The 15,397-nt window shown below is 48.8% G+C and overlaps 1 protein-coding gene across 1 annotated transcript; it reads left to right on the forward strand.

Annotated features, from left to right (window-relative positions):
* On the forward strand, positions 1-9,410 carry LOC140189126 (uncharacterized). The gene is made up of 2 exons (XM_072245830.1): positions 1-190; positions 4,970-9,410. The coding sequence occupies exon 2, from the start codon at positions 5,705-5,707 to the stop codon at positions 7,400-7,402; it is 1,698 nt and encodes a 565-aa protein (XP_072101931.1). The 5' UTR covers positions 1-190; positions 4,970-5,704; the 3' UTR covers positions 7,403-9,410.
* The last annotated feature ends 5,987 nt before the right edge of the window (positions 9,411-15,397 follow it).

A 15,397-nucleotide genomic window follows, 5' to 3' on the forward strand; every position in this document is an offset into this window, starting at 1 on the left:
GCCATTAGTCGAATCGGCAGCGACGGGAGAGTGAGTCCGGGTAGAGTTTTCATCAGCACCGGTGTCGACTGAGGGATTACTGTTGTGGGATCTGGAGCCACCATGACCGGGCATATTCTCGATCCTCTTCCTCTCTCTCAGCCTCACGATCCGTTCCCGGGCCTTGGGAAGCTTTCTCTTTGCTGCGGAGGTAAGGTGCTGGCGCCATTTCGGAGGCGCATGCGCAACTCTGGCCCGTGGGGGATAGAGGGGTCTCTCGATCGTGGGGGTTTCTGGGTAGCGAGACAGCCATGGGTGACAATGCCAGCGTTTTCCCCGGTAATCGGTAGGGCGCGTTGGAAAATGCAGGCGGAGTGACTGGAATTGGTTGCGGTTGGATCTATCTAAAGCCAATGATTAGGAAATCGGTAAAAATATATAATTCGGAGTTAATCTCGGATGAAGAGTCTTCCAGTCAATGAAAATGTGAATTGGACTACAGGCGGAAAAAGAACAAAAAATCCTTCCAGCAGCTTTCGTTCTGGAGAAAATCACTGTTGTTCTCCCGCCTACCTATTCCTGTTCTGGATCTGCCTACCCGTGAGAACATGTTTTGTCACGTTTTCCCTGGGTAACAAGTGACTTGCAGATTTCACATCACAAACGTAGAAATACTATTGCCTTCCCCTTCATATTCATTGGCAATACCATCAATGAGTCAATTACCTGGGGGTAGGAGGTCCAGCCATGTAATATCATGTGCTCTTTGTGGCGCTGTGGGATGTGAGCATAATTTGAAATAATACAAACTGAGCCATGTCACGATAAGACATGGGAAATGAATTAGGCCACCTGGCCCATTGAGTCTGTTTTGCTGATCCTTTTTTCACTCCTCCTCAATCCCTGTTTCTGGCCTTCTTCCCATAACCTTTGATGCCATGTCCAATCATGAATCTATCTATCTCTGCCTTAAATACGCCCAACGACCTGGCCTCTACGGTTGCATGTGGCAACACATTCCACAAATTCACCACCCTTTGGCTGAAGAAATTTCTCTGCATCTGTTTTGAAAGGGCGCCCCTCTATCCTGAGGCTGTGCCCTCTTGTCCTAGGCTCTCCTTTCCACATCTACTCTGTCTAGTCCTTTCAACATTTGAAAGGTTTCAATGTGATCCCCCTTATCATTCTGAATTCCAGCAAGTACAGGCCCACAGGTATCAAACATTCCTTGTATGATAACCCTTTCATTCCTGGAATCATCCTTGCGAACCTCCTCTGGACCCTCTCCAATGCCAACACATCCATTCTGAGATGAGGGGCCCAAAACTGTTCACAATACTCAAGGTGAGGCCTCACCAGTGCCTCATAAAGCCTCTGCATCACATCCTTACTCCTGTATTCTGTACCTCTTGAAATGAATGCTAACATGGCATTTGCCTTCCTCACCACTGACTCAACCTGAAAGTTACCCTTCAGGGTGTTCTGCACGAGGACTCCCAAGTCCCTTTGCATCTCAGATTTTTGGATTTTCTCCCTGTTTAGCAAATAGTCTTCACATTAATTTCTACTACCAAAGTGCATGACCATGTATTTTCCAACACTGTATTTCATTTGCTACTCTCTTGCCCGTTCTCCTAATCTGTCTAAGTCTTTCTGCAGCCTACCTGTTTCCTCAACACTACCTGCCCCTCCACCAATCTTCATATCATCTGCAAACTGGACAACAAAGCCATCTATTCCATCATCTAAGTCATTTATATAAGCATAAAAAGGTAGCCCCACCACCAGCCCCTGCGGAACACCACTACTCACTGGCAGCCAACCAGAAAAGGATCCTTTTATTCCCACTTATTGCCTCTTACCAATGAGCCAATGCTCTAACCATGCCAGTAACCTTCCTGTCATACCACGGGCTCTTAACTTGTAAGCAGACTCATGCGTGGCACCTTGTCAAAGGCCTTCTGGAAGTCCAAATATACAATATCCACTGCATCCCCTTTATCTATCCTACTTGTAATCTCCTCAAAGAATTCCAACAGGTTTGTCAGGCAGGATTTTTCCTGAAGGAAACCATGCTGACTTTGTACTATCTGGCCCTGTGTCACCAAGTACTCCATAACCTCATCCTTATCAATTGACTCTAACATCTTCCCAACCACTGAGGTCAGTCCAACCGGTCTATAATTTCCTTTCTGCTGCCTTCCTCCTTTCTTAAAGAGTGGAGTAATATTTGCAATTTTTCAGTTCTCTGGCACCATGCCAGAGTCCAATGATTTTTGAGAGATCATTTCTCATGCCACCACAATCTTTAACGCTACCTCTTTCAGCACCCTAGGGTGCAGTTCCTCTGGTCCGGGTGACTTACGTACCTTTAGGTCTTTTAGCTTTCTGAGCACCTTCTCCCTTGCACCCACTTCTCTTCCTTCGCACGCTACAACATCAGGCACACTGCAAATGTCTTCCACAGTGAAGACTGACACAAAATACTCATTTAGTTCATCAGCCAACTCCTTGTCCCCTGCTATTATTTCCCTGCCTCATTTTCTTGTGGTCCTATATCCACGCTCATTTCTCTTTTATTTTTAAAATACTTGAAAACTTTTACTATCCACTTTAATATTATTTGCTAGCTTGCTTTCGTATTTCATCTTTTCCCTTCTAATGATTTTTCTGTAGGTTTTTCAAAACTTCCCAATCCTCTATCTTCCCACTAATTTTTGCTTTGTTGTCTGCCCTTTCGTTTGCTTTTACAATAGCTTTGACTTCTCTTGTCAGCCATGGTTGTAGTATTTTACCATTTGATTATTTCTTCATTTTTGGCATACACATGCCCTGCACCTTCCTCATTTTTCCCAGAAACACACGCCATTACTGCTCTACCGTCATCCTTGCCAGCAGCTTCTTCCAATTTACTTTGACCAACTCTTCTCTCATACCACTAATTTCCCTTTCTCCACTGAAATACTGCTACATCAGACTTTACTTTATCCCTATCAAATTTCAAGTTGAACTCAGTCATATTGTGATCACTGGTTCCTAAGTGTTCTTTTACCTTAAGCTCACTAATTGCCTCCGGTTCATTACATAACACCCAATCCAGTATAGCTGATCCCCTGGTAGGCTCAAAGACAAACTGCTCTAAAAAGCCATCTCATAGGCATTCAACAAACTCACTCTCTTGCAATCCATTACCAACCTGATTTTCCCAATCGACCTGCCTGTTAAAATATCCCGTGACTACCATAACATTGCCCTTTTGACCTGCCTGTTGTAAACTGTGGTCCACCTCCCAGCCACTACTGGCAGGCCTGTATATAACTGCCATCAATCCCTGTCACAGAATGAAGACGGGCAGAAATAGCCCATTCTGATACGGACAGGAAAACATAGTCAATCGAGATCTCTGATCTGTGCCCAGTTAGATGGTTGTTCCTCCAACTTGGGTTGAACCTCTCTGTGATAGTCAGACACCACCAAAGGGACTAAACTGATTTCACCTGGAATGCTGCCCTTCACCCATTCAAGCAACACACATAAGAGTTGCTAGTGAACGCAGCAGGCCAGGCAGCATCTCTAGGAAGAGGTACAGTCGACGTTTCAGGCCGAGACCCTTCGTCAGGACTAACTGAAGGAAGAGTGAGTAAGGGATTTGAAAGTTGGAGGGGGAGATCCAAAATGATAGGAGAAGACAGGAGGGGGAGGGATAGAGCCAAGAGCTGGACAGGTGATAGGCAAAAGGGGATACGAGAGGATCATGGGACAGGAGATCCAGGAAGAAAGACAAGGGGGGGGGGGGCCAGAGGATGGGCAAGAGGTATATTCAGAGGGACAGAGGGAGAAAAAGGAGAGTGAGAGAAAGAATGTGTGCATAAAAATAAGTAACAGATGGGGTACGAGGGGGAGGTGGGGCCTTAGTGGAAGTTAGAGAAGTCGATGTTCATGCCATCAGGTTGGAGGCTACCCAGACGGAATATAAGGTGTTGTTCCTCCAACCTGAGTGTGGCTTCATCTTTACAGTAGAGGAGGCCGTGGATAGACATGTCAGAGTGGGAATGGGATGTGGAATTAAAATGTGTGGCCACTGGGAGATCCTGCTTTCTCTGGCGGACAGAGCGTAGCTGTTCAGCAAAGCGGTCTCCCAGTCTGCGTCGGGTCTCGCCAATATATAAAAGGCCACATCGGGAGCACCGGACGCAGTATATCACCCCAGTCGACTCACAGGTGAAGTGTTGCCTCACCTGGAAGGACTGTTTGGGGCCCTGAATGGTGGTAAGGGAGGAAGTGTAAGGGCATGTGTAGCATTTGTTCCGCTTACACGGATAAGTGCCAGGAAGGAGATCAGTGGGGAAGGATGGGGGGGACAAATGGACAAGGGAGTTGTGTAGGGAGCGATCCCTGTGGAATGCGGGGGGGGGGGGGGAGGGAAAGATGTGCTTAGTGGTGGGATCCCATTGGAGGTGGCGGAAGTTACGGAGAATAATATGTTGGACCCGGAGGCTGGTGGGGTGGTAGGTAAGGACCAGGGGAACCCTATTCCTAGTGGGGTGGCGGGAGGATGGAGTGAGAGCAGATGTACATGAAATGGGGGAGATGCGTTAAAGAGCAGAGTTGATAGTGGAGGAAGGGAAGCCCCTTTCTTTAAAAAAGGAAGACATCTCCCTCGTCTTAGAATGAAAAGCCTCATCCTGAGAGCAGATGTGGCGGAGACAGAGGAATTGCGAGAGGGGGATGGCGTTTTTGCAAGAGACAGGGTGAGAAGAAGAATAGTCCAGATAGCTGTGAGAGTCAGTAGGCTTATAGTAGATATCAGTGGATAAGGTGTCTCCAGAGACAGAGACAGAAAGATCTAGAAAGGGGAGGGAGGTGTCAGAAATGGACCAGATAAACTTGAGGGCAGGGTGAAAGTTGGAGGCAAAGTTAATAAAGTCAACGAGTTCTGCATGCGTGCCGGAAGCAGCACCAATCATGTCTTTTGTAAATCTTTTTGCAGATTGGAAACGATAAGGAACGTACGGGAATCGCAAGCAATTCCTTGAAGATGAAGAGGTATCTCATTCCATCTGGAAACAAGTTTTGTGTCTGTAGTGAAGTTTTATGTGTAACTCTGTGCAATCCACAGGAACCGGGGAGCTGAGAACCTATCAGCACTTGTTCACTCGAGATCAGTTCTTCAACTGCATTGACTGTACGAGGCAGTCACTCTGTCTTGACGTCTGACCTGGTGAATTGCCAGCAGGGATTATCATTCTCCTTCTCTCAGTCTGTGATTCTGTCACTCAGCGAGCCACAGACACAACGGTGAACAGAGGGGGGAGCCAGTTCACCTGCTCTGTGTGGGGGACAGGATCGACACAGTCATCCAGACTGAAGATACATCAGCAAGTTCACAGCACAGTGAGATGGTTCGCCTGTTCCGTCTGCGGGAAGAGATTCATTCAGTCATCCTCGCCGACGATATGTCAGAAAATTCACAGCAGTGAGGGGCCGATCGCTTGCTCCGTGTGTAGGAAGGGATTCACTCACTCAGCCAACGCACCAGTTAGTTCACAAGGGACAAAGACTGTTCAGATGTTCTGTATGTGGAAAGAGATTCACTCGGCCTTCCGATCTGCTGACACACAGGTGTGTTCACTCTGGTGAGAGGCTGTTCACCTGTTCAGACTGTGGGAAGGGTTTGACTCGGTTATCTGACCTGTTGGCACACCAGTTCGTTCACACTGGGGAGATGCTGTTCACCTGCTCAGACTGTGGGAAGGCATTCAATCGATCATCTGCCCTGTTGGTACATCAGCGAGTTCACACTGGGGAGAGACCGTTCACCTGCTCAGTGTGTGGAAAAGGATTTACTCAATCATCTAACCTATTGACACATCAGCGAGTTCACACTGCGAAGAGGCTGTTCACCTGCTCAGACTGTGGCAAGAAATTCACTCGATCATCTAATCTACAAAAACATCAGCAAGTTCACAAAGGGGACAGGTCGTTCGCCTGTTCAGACTGTGGGAAGGGATTCACTCGATCATCTCACCTGCACAGACACCAGCGACTTCACACTGGGGAGAGGCCGTTCACCTGCTCAGACTGCGGGAAGGGATTCACTCAATCATCCGACCTACTGGCACACCAGCGAGTTCACACTGGGGAGAGGCCGTTCTCCTGCTCATTGTGTGGGAAAGGATACACTCAGTCATCTCAACTGAAGGTACATCAGCGAATTCACACTGGGGAGAGGCCATTCACCTGCTCAGACTGTGGGAAGGGATTCACTCAATTATCTCACCTACAGGCACACCAGCGAGTTCACACTGGGGAGAGGCCATTCACCTGCTCGGAGTGTGGGAAGGGATTTACTCAGTCATCTGCCCTATTGGTACACCAGCGAGTTCACACCGGGGAGAAGCCATTCACCTGCTCAGACTGTGGGAAGGGGTTCACACAATCATTTGATCTACAGGCACACAAGTCAGTTCACACTGGCAAGTGGCCATACACCTGCTCAGACTGTGGGAAGGGATTCATCACTCCATCTAAGCTGAAGATCCACCAGCGGGTTCACACAGGGGAGAGGCCATTCACCTGCTCCAACTGTGGGAAGGGATTCACTTGGTCATCTGACCTATTGGTACACCAGCAAGTTCACACTGGGGAGAGGCCGTTCACCTGTCCAGACTGTGGGAAGCGATTCACTCAGTCATCTCAACTACAGACACACCAGCGAGTTCACATGGTAGAGAGGCCGTTCACCTGCTCGGACTGTGGGAAGGCATTCACTCAGTCATCCCACCTGAAGACACACCGGCGAGTTCACACTGGGGAGAGTCCGTTCACCTGTTCAGAGTGTGGGAAGGGATTCACAAAGTCACGTGACCTGCAGGGACATCAGCGAGTTCACACTGGGGAGAGGCCATTCACCTGCTCTGAGTGTGGGAAGGGATTCACTCGATCATCTGTGTTGTTGGCTCACCAGCGGCTTCATACTGGGGAGAGGCCATTCACCTGTCCAGACTGTGGGAAGCGATTCACTCGATCGGGTGACCTACAGGCGCACCAGTTAGTTCACACTGAGGAGAGGCCATTCTCCTGTTCGGTGTGTGGGAAGCGATTCACTCGATCACGGGACCTACAGACCCACCGGCGAATTCACACTGGGGAGAAGCCATTCACCTGTTCAGTGTGTGAGAAGGGATTCACTCAGTTATCTTCCCTGCAGTCACACCAGCGAGTTCACACTGAGAGGAGACCGTTCACCTGCGCTGACTGTGGGAAGGGATTCACTCGATCACGTGACCTACAGACACACCAGCAAGTTCACACTGAGAAGAGACCGTTCACCTGCTCAGACTGTGGGAAAGGATTCACTCAATCATCTAAATTGAAGGTACATCAGCGAGTTCACACAGGGGAGAGGGCATCCAGCAGCTAAGAATATGGGAGTGGGTTCACCTGGCCTTCTGGCAGTTTGACACGTCAGTTAACACTGGGGAGAGACTGCTCACCTGCTCAGACTGTGGGAGGGGATTCATTCAACCATCGGGCTGACTGACCATCAGCGAGTTCACACCGGGGAGTGGCCAAACAGCTACTCTGACTGTGAGAAGGGATTTACTAGGCCAGCTAAACTAAAGGAGTTAACGCAAGGGAGAAGTTGTTCACCTGCTCTCGCTGTAGGAAGGATTGACTTGGTCACCTAATCTATTGGCACATCAATCAGTTCACACTGTGGATGGCATCGGTTCCATCTGCAGGAAGGCTTCCACCCAGTCATCTACCTGTAGACACACCGGCCAGTTCAGCCCGGTCAGAAGCCGTTCTGTTCCGTGTGTGTGAAGGGATTCACTCACACTACGGAGTTCACACTGGGGAAAGGTTTCAGTAAGCTACAATAATCCAGGGGCAAGTTGGTGTCGAATTATTACTGCTGCTGCTCATCAAACCAGGTCTGCACCCTGGTCACTGGGAATGGGAGGAGTTTCTTCTGATGTTCACGTTTACTGGGACTAGAATTTCTGTGATAAATAAATCAGTTCCATTTTTAAACTCCGTCTCGGGCACGCAGTGAATCTACAACACTCCCAGTGTGAAGTAGGCAGCCAAATCCAGCTGGTCCCTCCCCGTATTTCTGTTCCATAACAGTCCATCCGTGCTGTTCACCTCTCGCTGACCCTGTGATGGTGATCCAGTCACCAGCCTGTGGGTGAGAACCCTGTCCCTGAATTTCCTGCACGGCATTCTGCCGACTGACTGCAGTTTTGTCGGAAGTGTTTGTCCCTCAAATCTCTGGGCCGAGGAGGAATGACATTGGTAGTTAATCACCTTACTCCCTGCCCATTTCAAAGTTATGGGGGCTGTTTTCACTGCTGCTGAAAGGGCCGTGTCTCATACGGCTGTGGGTTTTGAACACACCACTGTAGTCTAAAGCCAGGGAGCAGAACGAGGAGCCGTCAGCTGGATGCCCAGTGGAGCAGGGACAGGTGCGCAGAGGGCAGAGTTTTGGCCTCTGGACAGCGGTAAGAGTGAGAGAATATGATGAGAAGGGAAACAGCGGGACGCGGGCGGGAAGGTGGCCTTGGCACTGGATGACACGGTAGCAATGTTTGGAAAGGTCATTGCAGAGAAAAAAAATAGGTTTACTTTGACTGGACACATACAATGTTTGTTGACACGGAGTACACTGCTTGTGAAAACTCGCTGTGACAAGTGAGTTCTCACTAAAATATTGACTGGATTGGTGCCATTTGGCAGAGGGGAGGCGGTGCTTGTAAATGCTTTGAATGGTGCTGCTCTTACCCAGAGGTCTCTGAGCTTAAGAATATACTGTCGCTGAATCCAGCACAGAAGTGCTGAAAGGCGCGCGTGCGTTTGGTGGAGAAACAGCTCCGGGAATCCGGGAATGGGTTTGTCAGGCACAGCGGAGATCTTGCTGTCTAGAGCTAAGGATTTGGGAGTTGCACAGAAATAGAATTCTGTCTTTATTGGACACGAAGAACCGATAATATATCCCGACTGGTAAGTGCACAGTGGGGAAAGTTCATTCGACTGCTCTGTCTATGGGAAGGACTGTATTCAGTCTCCTAACATACAGGAACACCAGTGAGTTCTCGCTGTGGAGAGGCAAATCACCTGCTCGTAGTGTAGGAAGGGATCCTACCTCATGAGGTGACACTGAGAGGCAACATACCTCTCCTGTGTGAGCAAAGAGCTTTAGTCCATTATCCCACTGGCTCAAGCACCAGCAAGTTTGCATGGGGGGGGGGGTTTGAACCATCAGGATTGCTGAACCTAGTTGCGAGTTCAAGAGTGACGGATTATGCAATTATTGCTGCTGTCTCATCAGACCTGGAACTGATCCCTGCTCGCTGGACACAGGAGACGTTTATTCTGGTGGCACAAGTCTTTCATTGGACTGGAGTTAAATTGTGTGTCATAAATAAATCGGTTCTATTTTACATCGTGTGTCTCGTATCCTTACTGACTCTGTAGCAGACTGAATGTACAGTAGAGAGGCCACTCTGCCCCTCTGGTCCCTGATCCATCTCCTCCCGTCCCCGTTCACTCCAATTCTCCTTAAACCCATCCCTGCTGCCCAGCTCATGCCGCCCTTATGGTGACGGGTTCCGACTGGCCCACTCTGGACAAAATGACATCACTGGTCAACTGGTGAGCGGCCTTAGCAACTTCACCGGCAGCACCTTGGGAGGGTGGTCAGGGCTGGAATTAACTCCCCTGGACCCACTGCAATTTGCCTCTCCCACAATAGGCCTGTGATGGTGTGGTCTCAGTGGCTCTCCATGTGGCCTTGGATCACCTGAACAATACAAATAACTATGTCACGTTGCTGTTTGTAGGCTAGAGCTCAGTGTTAAACACCATCATTCCTACAGTCCTGATCGAAAAGCTACAGAATCTGGGCCCCTACCTCCTTCTGTAACTGGATCCTCAATGACTTCCTAACGCAAAGACCACAGTCTGTGTGCATTGGTAGATTGACATCTCCATGTCGCTGATGATCATTATTGGCGCACCTCAGGGGTCTGTGCTTAGCCCACTGCTCTATTCTCTACACCTATGACTGTGTGGCCAGGCATAGCTCAAGTGGCACCTATAAATTTGCTGATAATACAAACATTGTTGGCAGAATTTCAGATGGGGATGTAGAGGAGTGAGATATATCAGCTAGTCGAGTGGTGTTGCACTCAACAACAGTGAGACCGAAGAGCTGACTGTGGACCAGAAAGGGTAAGACAAACGAACACACACTGGTCCTCATAGAGGAGAGTGATCTATTTCAAACTCCCGGGTGTCAGGATCGCTGAGGATCTAACCTGGTCCCAACTTATCGGTGTAGCTATGCAGAAGGCAAGACAGCAGCTATATTTCATTTGGGGTTTGAAGAGATCTGGTACGTCACCTAAGACACTCGTGAACCTCTATAGATGTACCATGGAGGGCGTTCTCACTGGCTGCATCACTGTCTGGTTGTGGGGGTGGTGGACAGGGGGACGGCTACTGCCTAGGATCAAAGTCAGCTGCTTGGTCAGTAGGGAGCGAGCGGTGTGCAATGTTAAGAACACCCACTACCCAGGACAGCTCCTGTTCTCATTGCTACCGTTGGAAAGGAGGTACAGAAGCCTGAAGGCCCACACTTAGCAATTCAGGAACAGTTTCTTCCCCTCTGCCATCTGGTTTCTAAATGAACACTGAACCCATTAACACTACATCACTATTTTAATTTCTGTTTTTGCACTACTTAACTATTTAATATACATATTATACTTACTGTAATTCTTTTTTTCTATTTTTATCATGTATTTTCTTGCACTGATGCTGCAAAGTTAACAAACTACGACACATGCCGGTGATATTAACTCTGATTCTGACAACCTGCGCTCGTTCCTTCAACCGTAATTTACTTGTGCACAAGGGCAATCGTCACCAAACTGCTATGAAACTTCTGCACAGGTTTGCCAATTTTATATGGATATTGACCAATTCTTACTGCTACTATTAAAACTACGCGCAATTTACACACACACAAAGTGCTCGAGGAACTTGGGAAGAGTGTGGAGGAGAATAAACCATTGACATCTCAGGCTAGGATACCTTAGCGCCCGATGTCTGGGTCTGCCCTATTCCCCAACCCTCCCCTAATCGCCACCACTCTCCTTGTCTCACTGCCGCCCAGTTACCTGCACCGCATCTCTGAGACACCCCTCACACTGGTTTGATGTCCTCCACACTCTCCTCCCCCGCCCCTTCTCTGGGCCGCTCACCACATCCCCACCCCCACTCGTCTCCAGACTGCTGCCATTGTCACCAGAATGCCCCTCCCCATTATGTAGGTCACTCCCTTCCCTACCTCGTCTACTGGTCGATCTGTTTCTTCCGCTCAATCGGAGACATCCCCACACCCTGCACTTGTAGCTCTTACTCTTTCCCCAATCCCACTATTTCCACTGTCTCCCCAACCCCTCATAAATCCCACTCACCCCATCTTTGGGTCGCCACACCGTATCCCCAATAGCCAGTTCCTGAGTCACATCATTCACCCTCAACCCCTGTCACTGGGTTACCAACTTCCCCATCCCCTACTCAAGGTCACTCTCTTACACCCCTCCACCCACCTCCTATTCCATCTCGAGGTCGTCATCTTTCACCCACCTCTGACATTTCTGGGTCAGTGTACTGACCCGCGTTTGGATCACTCATTACCTCCTACCATCCCCCTATGTAGCGCTTATGGATTCAATGTGTTTGCTCCCTTCCCTTCCATGGAGACTCTGGATCAATCATTCCCACTTCCCATTCTGCCTCTTCCCCACTAACTCACATTCCCATTTCTCCTGTTGCCCTCCTCTCCCCTCTGTTAATCGCAACCTCTCCTCATCTCTGGATCTCCTCCTTCACCCTTCCCAATGCCAGCACATCCTGCCATAGATGGACCCAGAACTGCTCACAATACCCCAGGTGAGGCCTCGCCAGTGTTTTATAAACACTCAATATTACATTCTTGCTTTATATTTTGGTCCTCTTCAACTGAATGCTAACATTGCATTCGCCTTCCTCACCACTGAGTCACCCAACAAAATAACCTTTCGGGAATCCTGCACGTTAGACCATTTGCACCTGAGATTTTGAAAGTAGTCTATGCTTTCATTTCTTCTACCAAAGTGCATGGCCATACACTTCCACCTGCCACCTTTTTGCTAAGTCCTTCTGTAGCAACTCTACTTCCTCAAAACTACCTACCCCTCCACCTATTTTTGTATTACCTGCAATCTCGGCCACAAAGCCAACAATTTCATCATCTAAATCATTGGCATATAATGCAAAAAGAATTGGCCCAAACAGAGACCCCAGTGGAACACGACTAATCACTAGCAACCAATCAGAAAAGGATCCCTTTATTCCCTCTCTGCCCCTGCCAATTAGCCAGTGCTGTATCCGTGCTAGCATCTTTCCTGTAATACCTTGGGCTCTTAACCTGCTAAGCAACCTCATGGGTGGCACCTTATCAAAGGCCTTCTGAAAATCTAAGTACACAACATCCACTGACTCCTTTGTTTACCATGCTTGTTACTTCTTCAAAGAATTCCAACAAATTTATCAGGCAGGATTTTCCCTTGAGGGCTTATTTTATCATGTGCCTCCAAGGTCCCGGGAACCTCATCCTCAGCAATCAACTCCAAAATCTTCCCAACCACTAAGATCAGATGAACTGGCCTACAATTTCCTTCGCAACACGCTGGAGGAACTCAGCAGGTCAGGCAACATCCGTGGAAACGATCAGTCAACGTTTTGGGCCGGAACCCTTCGTCAGGACTGAAGAGGGAAGGGGCAGAGGCCCTATAAAGGAGGTGGGGGGAGGGTGGGAAGGAGAAGGCTGGAAGGTTCCAGGTAAAAAACCAGGAAGGGGAAAGATAAAGGGGTGGGGGAGGTGCTAGGCAGGAAAGGTGAAGAAGGAATGGGGGAAGCACAATAGGTAGTAGAAGGAGGCGGAACCATGAGGGAGGTGATAGGCAGCTGGGGGAGGGGCAGAGTGAAACTGGGATAGGGGAAGGGAGGGGGAGGGAATTACCGGAAGTTGGAGAATTCAATGTTCATACCAAGGGGCTGGAGACTACCCAGACGGTATATGAACTATAATTTCCCTTCTCTCCCTTGGAGAGTGGAGAGACATTTGAAATTTTCATTCCTTTGGAACCATGCCAGAATCTGTTGATTCTTGAAAAATCATTACTAATGTCTCCACAATCTCTTCAGCCACCTCCTTCAGAACCCTGCGGTGTAGACCATGGGGTCCATGTGACATGTCCACTTTTAGACCTCACAGTTTCCCAAGTAATAGCAACTTCACACACTTCTGCCCCCCGACACTTCCGAACTTCCAGAAATCTGCGAGGATCTTGCACAGTGAAGACTGATGTAAGACACTTATTCAGCTCATCCACCATCTCCTTGTCCCCCATTGCAACCACTCCAGCATGATCTAGAAATCCGAACCCTGGCCCCTGCGCCAGTTCCTCACCAACACATTCATCTGCCAAGTCGTCCTATTGTCACCGTCACTGGCGCGTGGCGGAGGCAGCAAACCAGAGCCTACAACCCTGGAGACCCTGCTTTCACCTTTCTACCTAGCTCCTTAACATCTCTTTTCAGAAACTCCTCACCTTTCGTAACAGTATGTACCAAAACTTCTGGCAGCTCACACCATGGCATGGACTCAATCCGATACATCCCTGACCCTGGCGCCTGGGAGGCAGTATAACATCTGGGTGTCTCTATTGCATCCACAGGGTCTCATCTTCATTCCCCGAACAATGGGATCTCCTGTCACCACTGCAGTCCTCTTCACTTCTCTGCTCTTCTGAGCCACAGCACCAGACTCAGTGCCAGAGACTTGGTCACTGTAGCTGTCCCCGTACATCCTCCCTCTCAACAGTATCTAGTAACTAGCACACTTATAACTGGGGGAATGGCCGCAGGGCACTCTGCACTCGCTGCCCACTTCCTTTCCTTCCGCCAAGTCACACAGCTACTTGTCTCTCGCAGCCGAGGAGCCAATACCTTCCTGTCTAACACTTCCTCAGTCTCCCATATGAGCCCAACATCACCGAGCTCCAACCCATTTGGACAGCTCTCGTAAACCTACCACAGTGATACTGGATCTCCTCGGGTTCAGGTGTAACCAGTTCCTCAGCCAAAGCACCATATTCTTACCCTCACCGGCAGCAATTCCGAGACTACTACTTGAGTGGTCCTGCTTTCCTGGCCTTCTCCCAGTATCTTTCTGCATATATGCCCTGATAGTAGATAGTGCAGTGATGATGACAGTTTGGGAGGGGGGGAGAGTTGAATCTACCAGGAGATGTCACTGTCACTGAGTCTAGTGTTGTAGCTCAGAAGGGAAGGGGGCAGAGGTGACAGGAGAGTCCATTGTTAGAGCAGTAGATAGGAGAGTCTGTGGACACAATTGAGAGAGACTCAGGTATGTCACCTCCCAGGTGCCAGGCTCATGGGGCGTCTCAGATCGCACCCCGACATTCTAAAGCTGGAGGACGAGCAGTCAGACGTCTCATCTGGCACCAACGACATAGAAAGAAGAGATCCTAAAAAGAGAATTTAAACAAGGTAGAAAGCTGGAAAACAAGAGAAAATCTGCAGATGCTGGAAATCCGAGCAACACACACAAAACATTTGAGGAACTCAGCAGGCCAGGCAGCATCTATGGACAAGAGGACAGCTGACGTTTTGGGCCGAGACCCTTCAGCAGGACTGGAGGGAAAAAAAAGCCAAGCAGTAGGCTTTCCCCAGACAGCTGAAAAGCAGGGTACTGAGGTAACAATCTCTGGCTTGCTGCCTGTGCCGCGTGCTGGTCAGGAGAATAGGATGATTGGGCAGGGGAATGTGTGGCAGAGGGCAGGGCTTCAGATTTCTGCATCATTCAGATTTCTTCTTGGGAGCACGTGACCTGTACAAAAGGGATGTACACCTGAACCCCAGGGGAACCAATATACTCGCTGGAAGGTTTGCTGGAGCTATTGGGTAGGGTTTAAACCATATTGGCTAGGGGGTTGGGAACTGGAGTGATAAGGCTGAGGATAGGGATGTTGGTTTACAAGCTGAGGTAGAGTATCGTGAGAATGTTAGGATGAGAGGCAGATAATAGGCAAAATTATGGTCAGTGTGATGGGTTGAGGTGTAAAAGGGGGACAAAATTGAAAAGGGTGATGAATGCAGGACTTTTATACTTGAATGCACACATTATACATAAGAAGGCAAACGATCTTGCAAATTGGCAGATATAAATTTGCGGATATCACGGAATCATGGGCGAAAGACAATTGTGGTTGGGAGATTAATATATAAGGATATACAATCTATCAAAAGGACTTAAAGGCAGGCTCCGCTGTGTGAACTC

This window comes from Mobula birostris, chromosome 28, assembly GCF_030028105.1.
Source record: "Mobula birostris isolate sMobBir1 chromosome 28, sMobBir1.hap1, whole genome shotgun sequence".
Taxonomy (NCBI): domain Eukaryota; kingdom Metazoa; phylum Chordata; class Chondrichthyes; order Myliobatiformes; family Myliobatidae; genus Mobula; species Mobula birostris.